Source organism: Eptesicus fuscus, chromosome 10 (assembly GCF_027574615.1).
Source record: "Eptesicus fuscus isolate TK198812 chromosome 10, DD_ASM_mEF_20220401, whole genome shotgun sequence".
In the NCBI taxonomy this organism is placed as follows: Eukaryota; Metazoa; Chordata; class Mammalia; order Chiroptera; family Vespertilionidae; genus Eptesicus; species Eptesicus fuscus.
In genome coordinates, this window is record NC_072482.1 from 74,128,702 (window position 1) to 74,147,356 (window position 18,655).

Genomic DNA, 18,655 nt, shown 5'->3' on the forward strand with positions numbered 1-18,655 from the left:
AGAAAAAATGGCCACAAAATTCCCAGGTGATTCTACGAGTGACAGGCATGATTAAGCATAATGATCTGCCAGGAAGGTAAATTCTGTGAGAAAATGGAAATATGTTCTTTACTTAAATAATATCACCCATCTTCAGCTAAACAGGTGGGTAGCGGTTCACATGAAATTACGGAAAAAGAAAAATCCAGTTACGATGAACACCAAAGAAATGCATGCCAACCATTAACCAAAGGTGCTTTGGTGCTGCAGCCATAGGCGGAAAGGCGGGAGGGGAGCAGGGAATTCCCTGACGCTTAGATGACAGGGCCATAGAGGCTCCTGCAAGGCCGACACACTGCCATGTTCCATGACAAGAGTCACATAAACACAAGCTCATCAGCGGGCTCGGGGGACAGAATGTGCAACATCGCTGCGTTGAAAAGTGACTTCAGGCTTGCCGAAGGGTCTCGTTAATCTGAGGAAATGATGCTTGGTGCCACAGGTCAAATGCTATGGTCTCAAGCGGAATGCACGTGAAGTTTCCAGAATCTTTCCTCAAAGACTTGATTGGGTTTGGTTTGTGACCTTAGTTGGGATGCAGAAAGGTGGATATGGGAAGGCAGTTCAGAAGGACATCTGTGAGGACTGGAGTTGGGCAGCTTTCAGAAGATGAAAGATGTTTAAAGTTAAGGCCTTTATCTGCAAACAATAGTATATTAATAAACTCTATACCATATTTACAAATGCATTCTCTTGTATTAAAACTAACAGGATTCTGTTCACAGTGCCATTGTTTATACAGGTAGCAATCCCATAATACTCATGTATTTTGGCATGGGAATCAGTAGCGCTTGGTATTTACAGAAAATGTACATGTGGTGAATATAAACATGTCACTGAAACTGAGTTATTGATAAAAGACAGATTGGCTAATGGTGCAAAGGAATGAACTGTACAGCACCTTCCCCTCGGATCGGATAGGAAACGTGGATTCTTAAATTGAGAAGATGCCAAATCTCTGACCCAAAGTGGCATAAAGTCAGTAACAAAACAATGAACCCCCTGTTCAAGTTTGGGTACACTGAGGAATCTTAGTCCAAAGTTTTAGATCCATTGTCTAGTGCATAAAATATAAAAGTTAAAAAGATTTATTATTATTTGATAATAATAATAATTATTATTAAAATAGAAGGTCCTTTCTCTCATGCTCTCATCTGTGCTCTTGCACGTAAGACCAATATCCTTGGAGTTCCAAATATGCTGGTGTTTTTGTCATGCAGATCAGCAGTCAGATGGCAAATGCTAAAATGCTCTGGACTTAGGAACTGCTGCCTGTCACAATGTGACCCAGGGCCGTGGGGACATGGCAGTAGCACCTCTTTCTTTCTCCCAGTCTTCTCCGTGAGGGGCAGGCCTGCCCCTGGACTTGGCTCCCATGTTACTGAATGGAGTTGCTCATTTCGGCAGCTAATGCTGAGGTGATGAATGGCTTCTGTACACTGGGAAGAAGGAGGGGAGGCAGGTGAGTGGGAGCAGGTGGCATTCCAAAGAGCCCCAGGATGAAACCCAGAGAGCGGCTGGGTTGATGGTCAAGAACCCCTAGAACTCCCCTCTCAGGAGGTCTCTGCTCAAGGCGGTTCTCATTCTCTGTGTGCAGAGCAGGGGGCAGGCCGGGCTGGCACTAGGGGGCGATGCCTTCAGTCACAGTCTGCTCCTCATTCTCAGTCCCGTGGTCTGTGTGGTCTGGGCTGCCACCAGCACAGCCACCACCACTGCTTCTGTGTTGCTTGGGCAGCAGGCTCTTCCACTGGGCTTTGTTGTGTGCAAGATGGCTTAGCATGTTCTCAGACAGGGCACTGTTTCCGGTGAAACGGGCCCATTCCTGGAAGAGTGGCTCCACGATGTAGGTCATGAAACCTGAAACAGCCAAGGCCAAAGGCATCACCACAAGGGCAGTAACACCTACTCCTTCCTCCCTCACAGACAGGACCGGGCCGCTATGTATTTGGCCCAGGGTTATGGAGGCAAAGTAAATGTGCTTCCTACCCTCAGCCAAGGAGCATGAGGTATGTCTTCTTCAGCTTGGCATTTCACCTCTCCGTGCCTCAGTTTCCTCATTTGTAAAAAGGAGTTAAGAAGGGTACCAAACCCACAGGGTTGTTATGACAACGAAATGGCTTAACACATGTAAAATGCTTAGAAAGCTCCTGGCACACAGTAAACACTCAGTAAATATTGGTTATTATTCCTCACAGAGGGAGAAAGACATAAACAAGTGGAAGGAAGTTTGTGCTAGAACTAAGGAGGATGGGTGGGGAGGCAGGAAAGGGAAAATGAAATCAGCAAGGGGCACATCACTGATTTAGACCATCTGAAGAATTCATACATTTAGCCTGTAGAATCTTTTTAAGGATTATCTTTTCATAGTTTTGTCTTACTTTCAATTGTGTTAACCAACTAACAGCAGGTAAATAAAAGTTCATCTTCAATACAGATTTTTACGTACATAAAAGTCTTGGTTTAATTAAATAAGACTGTTGATATCAGACTTCTTTTTTTTGCATGCCTGTTCTCTTAATTATTTTAGACTTGTTGCTTTCTAATCATATTTCACGCTTAATGTGTGTTTCGTATTAAACACGATTTATGAAAGTAAAGATAACTTTCAGTCTAGGCAGGAATTAATAGAATGATCACAAACATATACATATTTAGGTTTTATTGTTATTTCCTTGAAATGTAGGTGTGGGGAGAAAAGGCAAGTGTTTTTCAGCAAAATAAATCTCCCACCAACTCACCCTGTATGTGAGCAAGCATGTGAATTATGAGGCTTGATTTGATTATCTTTTCATTGGACAAACAGTAGATCCTTGGCCTTTGAGGATGCTATAGAAATGGGAAGAGGATGTAGCAATGCAGAATGTTACTGTACATTTCTGCATTATCTCATCTTAGGTGAAATATAATTTAAATATTATAAGATCATCTTAGATAACCCAAACCGAGGAGAAAAGTTAAGTCAGCAACTTTATGTCTGTATTTTAATAAGGTTATGTAGGGAGTGAGCAAGTACGAATTTCATTCTTGAATTTTCTTGCTTCCTATTCTTGGATTTTCTTCACCTCCTTCACAATCTCCATATCTAGTTTCTAATATCTTTCATCTTAACAAAGATTAGATATCTAAAAAGATATTTTGCAAAACTATAACGTTTTAGATGTAAATATTTATCAAGTTTACCTTAAATAGAAAAACATTACGAATCCAACATTTTAAAATCCAATACTTAAAAATCAACTCATTTTCTTCCTGAAGGCACTCCGGAATTATACCTCTGTGTTTACACTTGTCCTGTATAAACCTCTTACAGTAGATAGGAAAGCCATTTTAAAGTCCGGACGGCAGACTTTAAAACGCAATTTTTCAAACCAGGGCAGGCTTTCATTTCAAACTCATGACCAGATTTGGGAACCTCCCTCTGCTACGCAAACAGTGGAGGGACTTTGCCAGGATATTGTCCTCTTGAAGGGGAGGGAATGGGGGAAAGGAGAGATGGTGGCTTCCGAGTAAACAAGGATTGAAGGAGAGCCTCTTCCCCTCATCTTTCTACAGATTTCACCAGTCAGAGGTTCTTTCAATTCCATATCTTCTTTTCCAAATGTAGAGTTTGATGGCAGGAGGAGAGCAGGGGTGGGTGGGGTGGGGAGATAGGAAGTCCCAGTTCCACTTGGGTGAATATGAATTACTTAAACAGAAAATCAGATCTAAACCTGGGATGGCACTCAGGAAATTCCCACGTGGATTGGGACCGGGAAAAGAGAGCGGACATTTTTAGTCCCAGGGGAACCAAGACAGAGGAAATTGCTGCATTACTTAGGACCCACTGGGAAATCCTTTGTCTGGGACTCTGAGGCCCGCAGCCCCCATTGAACTCTATTTATTTGTTTGGATTTTTCCAGTTCAGTCTGATCTAGCTCTACACACTACACTCTGAACCTACACAGCTGGGAGATGTGGAACAGAGACAGAGAAAAATATATGTACTAAGGATTGTTTCATAATCACCTTCTTTTTCTCTTTATTATTGGTGTGCTGGTGTGGCATCCAGGGGATTTTCCTAGTCACTTAGTCCCCATCCCATTTTAAAAACAGGTATCTATGGTAACCACATTTTCCTGAGCTGAAAATCAGGACATATGATCTGACAAAATAAATGTGTTCTCATGACAACAGGATAGAATCTCTGAAATCAGCTTCGTCGTGAAAATCCAGGTTGTGTGCTTAACAATGTGAATGTTTTTCTTTGGTGGTTCCAAGTGTCTTTAACAGGTGCCTGGCAGGTTTTTTTCTATCCAGAGCTTAACGAAGTGGGTCAGTGGATTAGGAGTTTGGTCAGGGTGAATCCCTTTTGAATCACATTTAGGGAACCTCGACAGGAGGGAGCTGGATCCGGGGAGGCCAAAGCTGCATTTCTGTTAACGTTGCTCCTCCTCCCTTCTCCCAGCAATTCTGTGGCTTCACCTGCCTCGGATTCTTCCTGGGTTCAATTTTTTATAACACCCCCTTTCCCTTTTTTGGGTAGGAATCACTTTAATTGTAAAAACAACAGAACAATATTAAGGAAAAAAAGGACAACCAATAATCTCATAATTCCAACACATCCATTTTAATGTTTGTAGATTCCATTCGATTCTTTGTAACTAGATTAATGTTGTCCCTATTTCCCTAGGATTACTTCATCATATTTTGTGAGACTGAGGATTTGATTTGACCTTCAGTGATTGTAAGCGTATCATTTAAGAAATATTTTTATTGTTGACAGTATTACAGATGTCCCCTATTTCCCCCCCTTTACTCTCCTCTGCCCAGCCCCTCTCCCCGCTCCCTCCCGCCCAGGCTTTCGCCACGCTATTGTCTGTGTCCATGAGCTATACATATAAGTATGTAAGTTCTTTGGTTTATCTCTTTTCGACTGTAAGCATATCATTTTAACTTGCTCTGGTTTTCTCAATTTTAAGCTTATCCTTTTCTGGTGCCCCTTTCCCTCCCAGTGTCATGGCATTAAGCTTTGAGGCTTTGAGGTCTGCAACATTGTGAATGCTTTAAGCTGTCTGAGGCCTGTGGACTCTGGTGAAAAACATGAACTGGTACATGTCAGGGCCATTGCTTATAAGTAAAACTAGAGGCCCGATGCACGAAATTCATGCAGGGAGTTTGGCCCTCACAGCTGCAGTGGCTGCTTCGGCCCTCGCATCCCCAGTTTCGTCCCGAAGGATGGCCGGAAGGTCGTTCAGCTGTTTGGTCTAATTAGCATATTATGCTTTTATTATTTTAGATGTTAAAGTTCTGAGTGGTTTTTTTTTTTTTTTCTGTCTGAGTGGTTTTAATTGGAGGGAACTGTAAGGAAAAGAAAGACGTGCTTTATACATAGATGAAATTAGTAGAGTGTTTAAGGAGTGATGGAAATTCTTATTGGGTCAAAAATATTTCCCCCCTAAGGTGCCTAAAATTTCCAGTTTGCTTTGCTTAACAATCTTATGTATAACTTTTTAAAGTAACAATTATTTTAGATTAATTAACATCACAGTTTAACAGTTCAGTGCAATGGACACTTGAGAGTGTGGTCTTAAGAGAGTGAGACTGAAGGTAAGTTTTGAAGGAGAGCAGAGAAGGAGGCATAGCATGGCTGTCAGGGCCTGGCTGGATCTGGGCCTGGGCTCTGGAGATTGAATGCTGGGGATGAGTCACAGTTATCCAAATTGGAAGGATCCTAAAGGCGGATTTTGCTGACTTCCCACCCTGTAAGTCCTAAAGAGAATGTGAACTAATCTGATGTTCAGCAGCAAATAGTTGATTCTTATTACGTTTCTTCTACTCTATTTGGTTTTAATTTAATTCAGAAATATGAAGTTAATAAAAGTTAGTTAATGAAGTTAATAAAGGTTAGTTAAGGGTTTATAATAAAGCCTTCACCCAATTTTTCATTACTTCTCAATTGGTAATTACCCAGTCATGATTACGGTGTTTATTTGGACTCAGTCATTCACAGGGGCATTGATTAAAGCTCTAGTTTGGGTATTTCACACACTGTGTAGATCGTCTTTTCTTTGTGATTTTTGGCAAAATGTTCCTTTAAAATTAAATGTTCCTTTAAAATTAAAAGGAGCATTTCAAAATGTTCCTTTAAAATTAAAATTGAATTCAACTCACCAATTTGTATACTAGGGATTGAATCTTTCTGTTGGTTACAGAGAGGACTGATTTCCAGTTCAAATTTCTGTTCAAGGTCACCTAAGAAGAAAGAAGAAACACATTGGTAATCTAGAACTTATGCAAATGAGTGTTGATAGTTTTATCAACCTATTTGGAAAAAGTGGTCCTGTGAATTACTGTTCTCTGCCTTGTTATCGTTAGGAAGCCTTTTGCTTCCATTTGCTCTGTCTTGCTCTGGTAGCTTCTGTGAAAATTTAAAATATCAGAGTGTCAATGACCATTTATAATAGGCTTGTTGTAAATAGCTGTGCTCTGGGACTAAAATAAACTTTTGAACAAGCTCTATAAAAACAAGGACATGACTAATGGGCATTCCTAACCTGAAATGCAAGTTCTGGCTTTAAGTTACAGGTTAAGAAAACAGATTTTATGCTTATCCCCCACCTTTCACTCTTCCTGACCCTCGTCTGGTTTCACCTGAAAAACCGGAAATGATAAGTAGGTAGGAAATGGAGGCCAGGAACCAGGAGGTCTCATTTGAAGAGCATCTCAGTGTGCAGCTACAAAATTTATCAGAAATAAGGGTCTGATATCTTTCATTCTCATTCCTTAGACTTTTACCTAATATAACTGAAAGTTAAAAAAGAAGTATAAAGGTCAGAATGATAGTTCTTTTTAATCCTATGTCAGCTAGAAAACCAAAGGAGAAATGCATCATGCAAAGCTTTATCAAAATACTTTTATTGGTTCTTCCTGAGGGTAAAAAATTGTGGGTAATTGCTGCATTGGGAAAAACAATCTGGTTAATTAGTAGATAAGCTGGTCCTCAGAGAGTAGCTGGGTTTACAGATATGAATGTGCCTCTCCAAACTAGAGGAGCTAAAAATACAACATTTATACATGCTCACTCAGTGTGCCAGGCACTGCCCTAAACATTTTACCTATGTAATTAACTTAATTATTTTACCTATGTAATTAATTAATTACTTAGAATTAACTAATTATTTAAATCCTCATAACCACCTCATTATAATCCCCATTTGACAGATAAAGAAATTGAGATGCAGGGAAAGGAAGTATGTTGACCGAGGTCACACTGTTAGTAAAGAGGGGAGCCTGGGTTCCAACCTAGGAAGTCAGGCTCCAGAGTGTCTGCACTTTACCACTGAGGTAGAACCTCAGAGATGCCACATTTCCATCATTTTATCTAAGACTGCAGCTGTGCCTCCCCTGGTGTCTGTGTCCTGGCGATTCTCAAGAATGATGTGAGGCACTCACTCTGGCTTAACCTGAGGAGCTCAGGGAAGCCCGATGATGATAGCCTTCTGAGGACAGGGCATGCCACTGTTTAAAATTGAATTGAATTCCCCTAAAGCCAATTCTATTCTTTAACTTCCTATTTCTGTTAATAGCGGTTTTTCAACCCATCTTGACACTCTGGACGAATTTGATTTTTCCCTTTCCTTCACCCTCCACATTGAGGCATCAAATCCTATTTATTCTTCTCTTGCCTTTCCCCCACTACTTTCACTCTGCCTAACTCTAATCTGGTTGATTGAGAAGATACTAATCTGTACTTCCAACAGGACAGAGATTCTACTTCTTGAAGGCATCAAGAGGAGGGGTAGAATCCTAAACCCTGTTGTCAGAATGTAACACTGTTTTCCTAATTTCATCTTTTTTTCTCTCTGTCCTCCACCTTGATTTCAGGGGGATTTCCTTTGCTCAACATCACAAGTTATTAAAGATACTTTGGATGGGACTATTAGCAGTCTGTGAAAGCCCAAATCCTAAACTAAAAGCCGTGTAGTTTGGATGACAAGGGTCTGCTTTTTCCTCTTAAATTGGCTGAACTTTTGCTAGACCAACAAGCAATCTTATATAATAAAAGGGTAATATGCAAATTGACCCTAATGTCAGAATGATCAGGAATGACTGGTTGCTATGATGCGCACTGACCACCAGGGGGCAGATGCTCAATGCAGGAACTGCCCCCTAGTGATCAGTGTGCTCCCACAGGGGGAGCTCTGCTCAGCCACAAGCTGGGCTGACTCAGGCTGCCAGCGCAGCTGTGGTGGCGAGAGCCTCTCCCACCTCCTCAGCAGCGCTAGGGATGTCCGACTGCCAGCATAGGCCCCATCTCCTAGGGATTGGGCCTAAGCTGGCAGGTGGACATCCCCCAAGGGCTCCCAGGCTGCCAGAGGGATGTCTGACTGCCAGCTTAGGCCTGATCCCCCAGGGAGCAGGCCTAAGCTGGCAGGTGGACATCCTCTGAGGGGTCCCAGATTGCAAGAGGGCACAGGCTGAGCTGAGGGGACCCCCCCCCCCCGCACCATGCACGAATTTTTGTGCATGGGGCCTCTAGTTAAATAACAAGGACCCAATATGCCCTCTCTATTCTTCTCTCTCTGCCAGGGAACATGCCAGAGCCAAGGGCATGGAAGCTCACCTTTAGTGATCAGAGTTACAGATGTTCTAGGTTGTTCCTCTTATGAGGCTGCACGTGCATATACTCTGAGAACAACAACCAGTTTTTGGCAGAGATTTTACAGACTATTTTTCTTGGTTGATCCCATTTACTCTGCACTTGGACAACAACTTTGATTCACCAACTGTGTGGACCTTACAATCTGTCCAGGTGACATGGTCCCCGAGTTGCTCATAGTCCAAATAAGGGTGCAGGCTGAGCAAAGGAAGGGCAGTCAATGCCAACGGGAGCACATGATTGAGTCAAAACCAAGAGGGACAGAGGGGAATCTCTTCTCTTTCCCATTGCTTGATTTCCAAGAACGAAGAACCTAGCCCTCCTCTCACTATGCTATTCCAATATTTTCCATATCACACGGTAAAGAAAGTATTTATCTTATAAAATCTGAAACCTCTCTGCTCCAATTTCATCCTATTTTCCTTTGTTTTTTCCCCTCAGTGGAGATTTTATATCACGGGCAACTAGAACTGACCTTTTGATTTGTAACCACTTACACCCAACTGCAGTGAAATGACACAGATTGTGGGAGCCACGTGAGTACTTTTCCTCTGAGCGAAAGAGGTGGTGAGCAGAGCCTTTTGGCCCCACACAACCTAATCCATTCTGCTTTGTCTTCTGTCTTTGGGACCATTACAATGTCACTGACACATCTTTAGATGGAGGCTTCTCCAAAAGGCTCACTGTTGCTACTTGACCTCCCCACAGAGCTGGTATGTGGGACACTTCAGGCTTTATTTGTTCTCAACCTCTCACACCTGTTCCCAGCACTAACATCAGGGCACTGTTGTGCCTGAACAAACATCCTGAGCACTGAAACCGGGCCTGGAGAAACAGACTGTGTTTAAAGGCTGATATCCCACCCAATGGCAAGGTTCTGCTCAAATTCAGTGCCTTATTTCCGAATGAATTTGATCACTTAAAAATTATACCCTAACTTGGGACCATTTGACTTTTCATGTATCTCTGTGAGAGGATGAAATTAATTCTTGGTCAGCGATGCTCTATTTCATTATTAGCTTTATTTGAGAAAGTGAGGGGAAGGAACACAAAAGGAGTTAAGGCCTCTGTCAGAGTGGAAAACATTGACCGCAAATGGCATTTAGGTTTTAGGCTGTGTCAGCTCATTAAAATGGAGGGAAACCATTAAAAAAAAATATATATATATATATATATATTCCGTTCTCACTCACTTTTATTGCACCTCATTACTACCTGTTTCTGTAATAAGTCAATGCTATTTATTTTGAAATTATTTCCAAAAAAGGAATGGATGGTTTGCAAGAGAGTTAGAGAAAAGTTAGGTTAATAAGAGTTGATGAAAGAACAAATGTCACGATAGATTAGCCACTTCCTGCTTTATTAGGACAAATGCCTGAAAGGAGGAGGGGCTGTGAAAACGCAGCTGAAGGCTTGCAACTAACCTTGCCTGTAGAACTCTTCACAGACCCTTTCACTCCACTGCTTGCTCATCTCCCAGATTCTGCAGGGGTTGCAAATGTCAGCACACTTCAAGGCAATCTGAGAAGTGACAGGGCAGGCAGAGACTGTCAGAGAGTGATCTTTCAGCAGCAAATGCACCCCAAGCCCAGGGGGCTGTGCAACCCGCCAGAGTGCCTCGTGGTGCCAGGCCCATGTCTACTCAGGGCCTCCCTCATGTGTCTCTTCAGGAAACAACACTTCTTCACCACACACAAACCCTTCATTCAGAATTCCCACTTTATAGCAGTGAGAAGGAGAGAAGAGCCACCGTCCAAGGACACGGAGCTTTCTGGAGGAGACTTGGGGTGTGCTGGCCAAGGAAAGCCAGGGCCTGGTTCCTTCTGCTGCCCCACCTCTCACAGGGAGGGAGGCCGCCGGGGCCCCAGCCAGGCGCAAGTGAGATCATTTGGCCCTCACTCTCACAGTGGCCAAAATGGCCAACCACATACATCACTTAAATGATGTGTGTTTGCATTTATGTTCCCGTGTCTGTGTGTGTGAGCAAGCTCAGACTGCCAGCCAGGGAGCTAGGTCATATCAAGCGAGGAGTGTTTTATTTGCAGAACTAAATCAAGGCCTCTTGGCTTGCCTCACACTGGCCTGGATCTGGGAGGTCACTTTCTTAGTGATGTTAATCCTAGGAGGATTACCTTGAATTCACAGAGAAGTAGATTCTGCCCCTTACCACCAGCTGCAGAGAGACCACAGCCCAGATGGGCTCCTGTGGTCTGTCTTGCCCACCAGCAAGGTCTGTTTGTTTTGACCCAGTTCCCTGGAATTATAGAGCTGCTAACAGTGCTGGGGTCTGGGAGAGCCTGGGTTATATAAAATTGCAAATTTGGTTGCTTCTCTATTTCCTGGTTAATGGGGGCATCAGTACATGTTGGAGTAGGTAAGGGGCAGAAGTCCCCTCCAAATTCTGCCCTTTAGGGATTATTTTTTGTGTTAGCTACCTTTCCCTTTGAAATGCAAGTGCTCAGGCCAAATCTTTCAGCTACTCACAACTTGGCTCGAGTCTCTAAAATCAGACCCTGGTTGATCTCTGTGGCACTCAGGGAAGAGAAGACTAATTTGGGAAGAAGGAAGAAGATACAGGGCTGCAGCTGGGAGGAGAGCATTTTCTGGGAAGGATGGGGCACTTTGAACCGCTAGGGGGCAGCATGGAGGCCTGGAGCAGAAAAGACTGCACAGTTCAGTCTGCTGCCTGCAGCTCCATCTCCCTGGTTAAAGTTGGTTTATTTAGATGAGTCCAGGGTCCATCCATTCAGTCTTTTGTGCCAAAAGGAAGACAAAAGAAAATGGAAGATCAAGAAGCAGGCCCTGGTTTGATACCCACTCAGAGTTCTACTTCTGGCGTCCACTCCTCCTCTTTTTCTCATGTTGCAAGTGGCTTCTTGCCATAGAATGACATAGAAAGGGTTGGATTTGATCTGATTTAATCTATTCAGTTGAAACAATTTAATTATTGGAGCCTAAAAATGCTAAGACTAGGTAAACATATTTGAGCCTCAGATGAAAATATGACTTTAGGCAGTAATGGCTTTAAGTAAAGCAGGGCTTGATTAAATAGGTTTTAGGTAAAGGAAGGCTACTTGCTTCTTAATTTTTTATTGGTACCATAGTTAACATAATATACCTTTGTGTTATAGAAACAGCCTTTTAAAACTGCACAGGTATCACAGTGGTCAATTTTACATCAAGCAACAAAATGTGGTAGATTCTTACTGGGTGCAATTGCCCAGAGGGGTGGCTACTTTGTGGTGAAGCAGTTACCAAACAAGGAAGAGTGAGATATTATCAACTTACTGACACGGAACCCAGATTTTGCTTGCTTGGAAACCACTTAAAAATTTTATATGTCTCAAAGCTTTTAACCAAGTAGGTCACTGCTCTAACTTACACCATGGGAGATATTCCTTCTCAAATGTGCTAACACGATTGATCGTGTCCCTATGTATTGTTACCCAGCAAGAATACTGGCTTTGTTGTTGTTGTTTACCTGAAGCAGAAAGTGCCTGTCGTGTACATCCTCCAGTCTTAAGTCTTTATTTTGGAGGTGAGCTTTCAATCTGGTCAAAAATTCATTCTGCCTGTTGATGTCTGTTGCCAAGATCAAGGAGCCCAGTTGCTGTTCAATATCCTGTCTGCATCCACAAGAAGGAAAGAGAAAACACACACAGAGAGAAAATCCTTTTGAGGAGGGTGATTGATTCTGTCATCAACAGGTGGCTTGCAATCTCATTCCTGCCTTTGATATTGCTTATTACACAAAGTTCCAGTCCCTCACAGAGCAAGAGTGAATTTCTCACCCACCATCGCTTCTGCCCTCAGACCAAGAACTTTAGAGAGTGATCAAAACCTCGGGTGAACAAAGTTGTGGTAGTTGATACATTCCCACAGTTCCCATGGGTGGACAAACTGAAAGCCAAGTAGAAATGTATGTTTTAAGGAGGACGCAAAAAGACTCACAGAATCACAGGAGTTTGGGTTATGCTTTTATAGAGTTGAAACAAGCTCAAACATTAAGATTTTCATGGGGGGTGGGGAAAGAGCATAATAACAGTAATAATAATGAAGACATAGTAGTGACTGATACTGTGGGATGGAAAGATTGATAAAGGGAAAAAAACCCAGGTAGGCTGGAAAAGATACTGGAACTTAAAAATGATAGTGGTTAAGGCACCATTAAAAATCGATGGGCAAACAATATATTAGTAAAAAATGGTATAGAGAAAAATGGGATATTTTGGGAAAATAAAACGAAAGTGTCAATCTGAGGGTTTTCTTGCAACTCCTTATAGTTTTAATATGAATTTCCTTGATTACTAATGAGGTAGGACATGTTTTCATGTCTTTATTTGCCATTGATATTTCTTCTTTTGTGAAATTTCTATTATTCTATAGTGTTGTCTCCCTTTTGCTTACTGATTCTGAGAGTTTAAAAATATTTTTTCAATAGTAGTCATTTGGCAATTATGTGTTGCAAGTATCTTCTTCCATAATATGGCTTGGCTTTCTACTTTTTAAAAATGATGTGATTTGGTAAAATAAAGTCTTAATTTTTAGTGTAGCTTAATCTATAAGTTTTTAAATTTATGGGTAAGCTAATTCTTTTCTGAACTTTCCTTAGTTTGTACAGTTAACCTTTACTTTTAAAATCAGAAAAATTATCTTAAAGCATTTACACAAAGATAGAAGGAATAATCATGATTATGATGATTACAAATTTCATTATAAAGCCCTTTCACATATATTATTGCATACCAATTATTCTTTTAGCAAAAGAAAAGATTCCACAAATAAATAAAAAATGTGGTACTTTTATTTGGAATCCATAGGGATGAATAGGAGTATCTTAGGAAAGAAATACTAACTAAGAAACACAGAGAATTAATGTGGGCATTATCGGGACAAGTCCTCTGTTTTTCCTTTTGTTTTGTTTTTTCCTGTCCTCATTCTCCTTCCCTCCCTTCTCCTTTCTTTCTTTAGCTGACCCTGCCACTAACCTCTCATTTCATCTCCTTCTTACTTGATTTCTTGTTCTAGTTTGTAGTTCCTTTTGCATTTCCCTGATCTTTGCAATGTATTGTTTTAGTGAAAGGCACAAGTTTTGATCCCATGCATGAGGATTGCTTTTTAGTTTCTGGGAGTAAAAAGTTATCAGGACTGAAGTTCTTCCTGCAAATTCAACATTCCTCCGGGTGCTAGGAAACAGCATGAGATAATATCAGATGGCCAGGAATAAACCAAGGAGTCCAGAGCATAGTGCCTGTTCTATGGGGAGACATAAACTGACCTTAAGCTGTGTGCCCTTCAGAAAGAAGGGTACGGAGGTCTATTTATTTACTTCTCTCTCAGCTACCTCGGGTTCTGTGCATTTTAATTACACAAATCAGAATTTTTGCTGTCCTAGATAGACAGTACAGCAGCTACCTTGGGGCCATGCATGCAGTGAGGCAAGGGCCTTGGCCTTGGATTTAGTAGGACTAGGCCTAAGTAGTCGGGCTAACACAGCAGACCAGGAAACTAGTATTTCCCATTCTGTTTAAAATACGTAAATTGATGGAGAAAAAATTGCTGGGGCCAACTCAGTTACTTAACAAAAGACATTTTAGAAAAAAAAATTCTGACTTTTATTTTCACTGAGACTGGCCGTTATGAAACAAACTTCATTGAACTAGTCTTAAAGCTAGCTTGAGAACTCCTGTGTTCTTTTTTGATAAACATTTATTATTTGGGTCTACACAGGAGGACAATTTTGTTAACATAAAAGACAGGAATTTGGCAAAGCAGAGTGTTGATGCTGAAGAGTGTGAAAGGGGAGAGCTGTTTATTCTCCTTTTCCTGACGTTAGGTCACAGACGATCCAAGGCCCTTTCAAAGCTCACAGAGAGATTCTGGTTTCTGGGTTGCCGTAACTGACATGAATCTCCTCTGATAGACAATGCAGAGTGCAGGCAGGAAGCACAGCTAGCTGGCTCCCTACCATTAACCCAGGGGGTCTCAAGTGTGCCCTAGAGAAGGCGGCTTATCTCTAATGCGTGGACATCAGTGTGTTTCATCTCTGCACTACTTACGTCATTTCCTTTGGCAAGTGAGCAAGAAGCCTGGATTCTCGGAGCATGCCAATTGTAGATCGCCAGTGGTGATTCTCCAGCACAGACATATTCTAGAGAGAAAATTAAAGCTATAAACGAGAGAGAAGCTACAGACTGATCTTTCATGCTGAACACAGCTTCCCTGAGGCCAGCATTTTCCCTCTTTGATAACAAAGAGGCAGACTGAAAAAGCAACACAAAATAAAACAATCACAGGGTCTATTCCTAAGGCTACACTGATAACAGGACAGTGGCCCTTGCTGGCCCTACAGTGGAGGACTGAATGAAGCTCTATTTCTAGTGTCATTCACTCCTGCTTCAGCCACTGTTTTTGCTAGCTTGGTCAGGCAACACTCAATGTAGAAGAAAGAAAGTGAAGCAGATACAAATAGGTAGTAATGGATACCATAGGGCTATGTGCATAAGATACACCAAGATTATACTACTCAACCAAACAGAGGCAGGCCTCACAGTCTCTCTGATCTAATGCATTCACCATTGTTTCTCAACACGCATAAGAAACCTTCTCCGTAAACCACCTGGGAAGCTGATGACATACTCAGACGCCTGAGTCCCAGTCAATACAGTGTTGGGTAGGTGGGTTTGTACTGATTAATTTCCATGTACACTAAGTTTGGAAACCACTGCGATAGGAACAGCTCTGTCAGTAATCTTTATGACCTAGTAGTTTGGCACTTAGCCCATTAGTTCTCCGTTTGAATCTACAATTGCTTCCTTGTTCAATTATCTTGATATTTCTTTCCTTGTAGGAACCTTTACTATGTTCAGTCTCTCCTTTGACCCTACTGTTATCTTAAATATGCTGCTTGTCTGAACATTAACTATTTAAATAATGAATATTTCTTACAATCCAGTGTTTTATTCCCGTTAGCAAACATTATGGCCTTACCACTGACTTGATGTGTATACGTGTAGAATGGGACTCATCTAGCCCCTTGGGAATCATTGTGCTCTATTTCCTTATTTGTCCATTTATTCATTCTCCATTTTGTTTCTAGTGGGGGTTATAAAACTTAGAAAAAAATACAGGAAGATAGCACTCGTTAAAAGTGAGGAGAAATTACATGATTCTGCTTATATGAGGTATCTAGAGTAGTTAAATTCATGAAGATAGAAAGAATGGTGGTTTGAGGAGCTGGGGGAATAAGGAGTTATTATTTAATAGGTGCACAGCTTCAGTTTTGCAAGATATAAAGAGTTCTAGAGAGGGATGATGGTGGTGACTGCACAGCAATGTAAATGCACACTTAAGACGGTTAACTTGGTAAATTTTATATTGTGTTATTGTGCCACAATGAAATGAAAAGGTGAGGGGAAAGAAGCAAAGAAAACAACATGGAGACTAAATGGAGAGAGAGAGAGAAAAATATTCCATCATTATGCCCCCGCTGCTATAATGGAGCCACCCATATAATGTTCAACTTTTTCAGGAAGTGAGAAAAGAGAACCTCTGTGCATAACACTATCAAGGATCTATTAGGAAAAAGCAAGTTCAAGAAAACTGCCACTATATTTGGTTCTGAACCCAGACAGCAATTTCTCTCCAGGACTTTGTAGAATTTAGTTCCATGAGGCAGAGTCTGATACTGACCTTCTGTATGGGCTGTTTTATTGCTATTCATTCCTCTCCTTGCCAAAGAGTCATTATTTGTTATTTATCACTTGACTATGTTGGAACCGGTGATGAGATTTTGTTACTTTTATCAACTGGTCTATTATCTCCTTTTGGGCATGAGCCACACACAACAAAAGAGACTGTTTATTAGAAATAACATGCTAGACTAATTTGTTTTGACTGTCAAGATTTATGAGGGAAGAGAGTGATAGGTTAGTGTGATGTAACAGATGTTCTATCTTGTGGTGACATATAATTCTGTAACTCATGAGCGGTCACTTGCAAGACTAATTCAAGTGAAATGAGTGTCTTCATGTGAGTTTTTCAAGGGGCTGGAAAACTATAACAAGACCTAATGATAAATGACACCGTATCTCTGATGAGTAGAACAAAAGTGTCTGGAGGGTTGCTTTAAGCATTGTTATTTATGTCAGCCCGATTTAACGTCTTCATTAATAATCTTCCCAAAGACAGAATAAAAGGGTACTTGGAAATTTGCTGGCGAAACCATATTTGGAGATGAGCACCAGGGAGATGGAAAGAAATTGAGTGGGCCTGGAAGCTGGCACAGAATAAAAGACAATGGAGCACTCGATTATAAACAGAACCTTTCTGGGGGCAGTCACTATAAATAAAAGTATGTTTTGGCTAGAACTGTGTTGGAAGTAGGGGTACTTCAGTGGATCCCAGAGAATAAGAAAAGAAGGGAAGCGGAACCAACAATTATGAAGCACCCAGTTTACAGGATCTCATTTAATCTTTACATAACTCTACTATTTTCATCATTAACTCATAGGTAATGTAGTTACAGGTTTCTCTGAGAGTTTGCATAGCTAGTGAGTGGCTGAGGAAGGCCTTAAACCCAGGCCTGCCAGTTGTCAAGACCTAAGCTTTGCACACACCTCTTGCTGCCTCCCAAGAATTTCCTCTGTGGGGCCACATCCAAACATTCAGAAGCCTGAAATTTACAAACTGAAGAATGCCTGTAGCAATGCTTACTTCTCCAAAAGTAATGTATAGTCGCTGCTTTAAAAGTCAATGGTTGCTTCTTTTAATTAGATGTTAGTTTGTAAACCCAACTTGGAATCTTTCCCTCCAAATTTGGTTTCATTGTGAAAAACCCTGCCGTTTGAATATTAAGAGTTGAGTAGATTTAGGTTGTATTGGGGGAGAACTCATCTTCCAGCCACGCTCAGTCCTCACGCCCAATCAGTCTCTGAGACCTGAGTAGGAGGTAGTTGGTTCTTCCAACATGACATCACTTATGTCTGTCTACCCCTTTCTTTCATTGCAGGGCTTCCTTTAGTCCACACTACTAAGCTGCCAGAATGTGACTTGTTTGTTTGACAGAATTTCCTACTGTGTCCCTAACCAATGGTTAAAACATAAATTAATATCTATCGAGTGCTACTATTATGCCAGGTGCTATGGCAGGCACAGGGGATCCAATGATTAATGACAAAATTGCCGCCCTCAGGAGCTCACTAACTTCAGTAGGTTCCTGGGCTGATGCTCACCCACTGGGCCACACCAGCCGGGCCACACATTTCTATTTTTTGGAGATAAACCATTACCATTTTTTAGGAAAGACCTTCCTGGTTCTCCAAAGAGAACTGACAGCTCCCTCTTCTAGCTGCACACCCCAATTCAAGCTTCTTTCTATCCCAGTGCCTAAAAGACCTTGTAACAACTTTGTTCACTGGCCTTGCTCTCATGTGTCAGTGATCTTCACAGGTTTGTTCATTTACTCTTGAAAATAATTTTTAAAAACTATGCTTTCCTTATACTTTTTTATTTATTTTATTTTATTATTTATTATTATTTTTTAGCTGTTTTTCTATACTTTATTATAGAAAATATTTTCTTTTATTTATTTAAAAAAACCTTTATTGTTGAAAGTATTGATACCTAAAATCACAAATTTCCATGGTAACAAAAGATGTAATGTTCTGCATATTTGTAAATATCAAATTTTAATGTAAAGTCATAAAATTCTTTTATATATTAAATATATCTAAGGGAATCTAAAAACCAATGGCATTTAATGCCCATTCATCACTCATAGAAAAAAACACATGAATAATTTATTCTTTAAGTCGAAAATTATAAATTGATTCTTTTCCCTCTAGAATTTATATTTCCACTCTATTTCCCCATAGAATTTTATTTTATGTAGTAATATAACACATTTTATGTGTGAAATTCTTTTAGTGTCACCCTATCACATTTCTCTGCAACAAAAATAAGTATATGCATTGAAAT

The 18,655-nt window shown here is 40.9% G+C and overlaps 1 protein-coding gene across 1 annotated transcript in view; it reads right to left on the minus strand.

The window, feature by feature from the left end:
- Positions 1 to 1,283: 1,283 nt before the first annotated feature.
- Positions 1,284 to 18,655, minus strand: part of PDE7B (phosphodiesterase 7B) — a 130,276-nt gene continuing 112,904 nt past the window's right edge. The window contains exons 8-12 of the mRNA XM_028141679.2: positions 14,737 to 14,828; positions 12,159 to 12,303; positions 10,102 to 10,198; positions 6,190 to 6,270; positions 1,284 to 1,896 (exon numbers count right to left, since the gene is read on the minus strand). Coding sequence (XP_027997480.1) covers positions 1,661 to 1,896; positions 6,190 to 6,270; positions 10,102 to 10,198; positions 12,159 to 12,303; positions 14,737 to 14,828 — 651 coding nt within the window. The 3' untranslated portion in view covers positions 1,284 to 1,660. The remainder of the gene's footprint in view (positions 1,897 to 6,189; positions 6,271 to 10,101; positions 10,199 to 12,158; positions 12,304 to 14,736; positions 14,829 to 18,655) is intronic.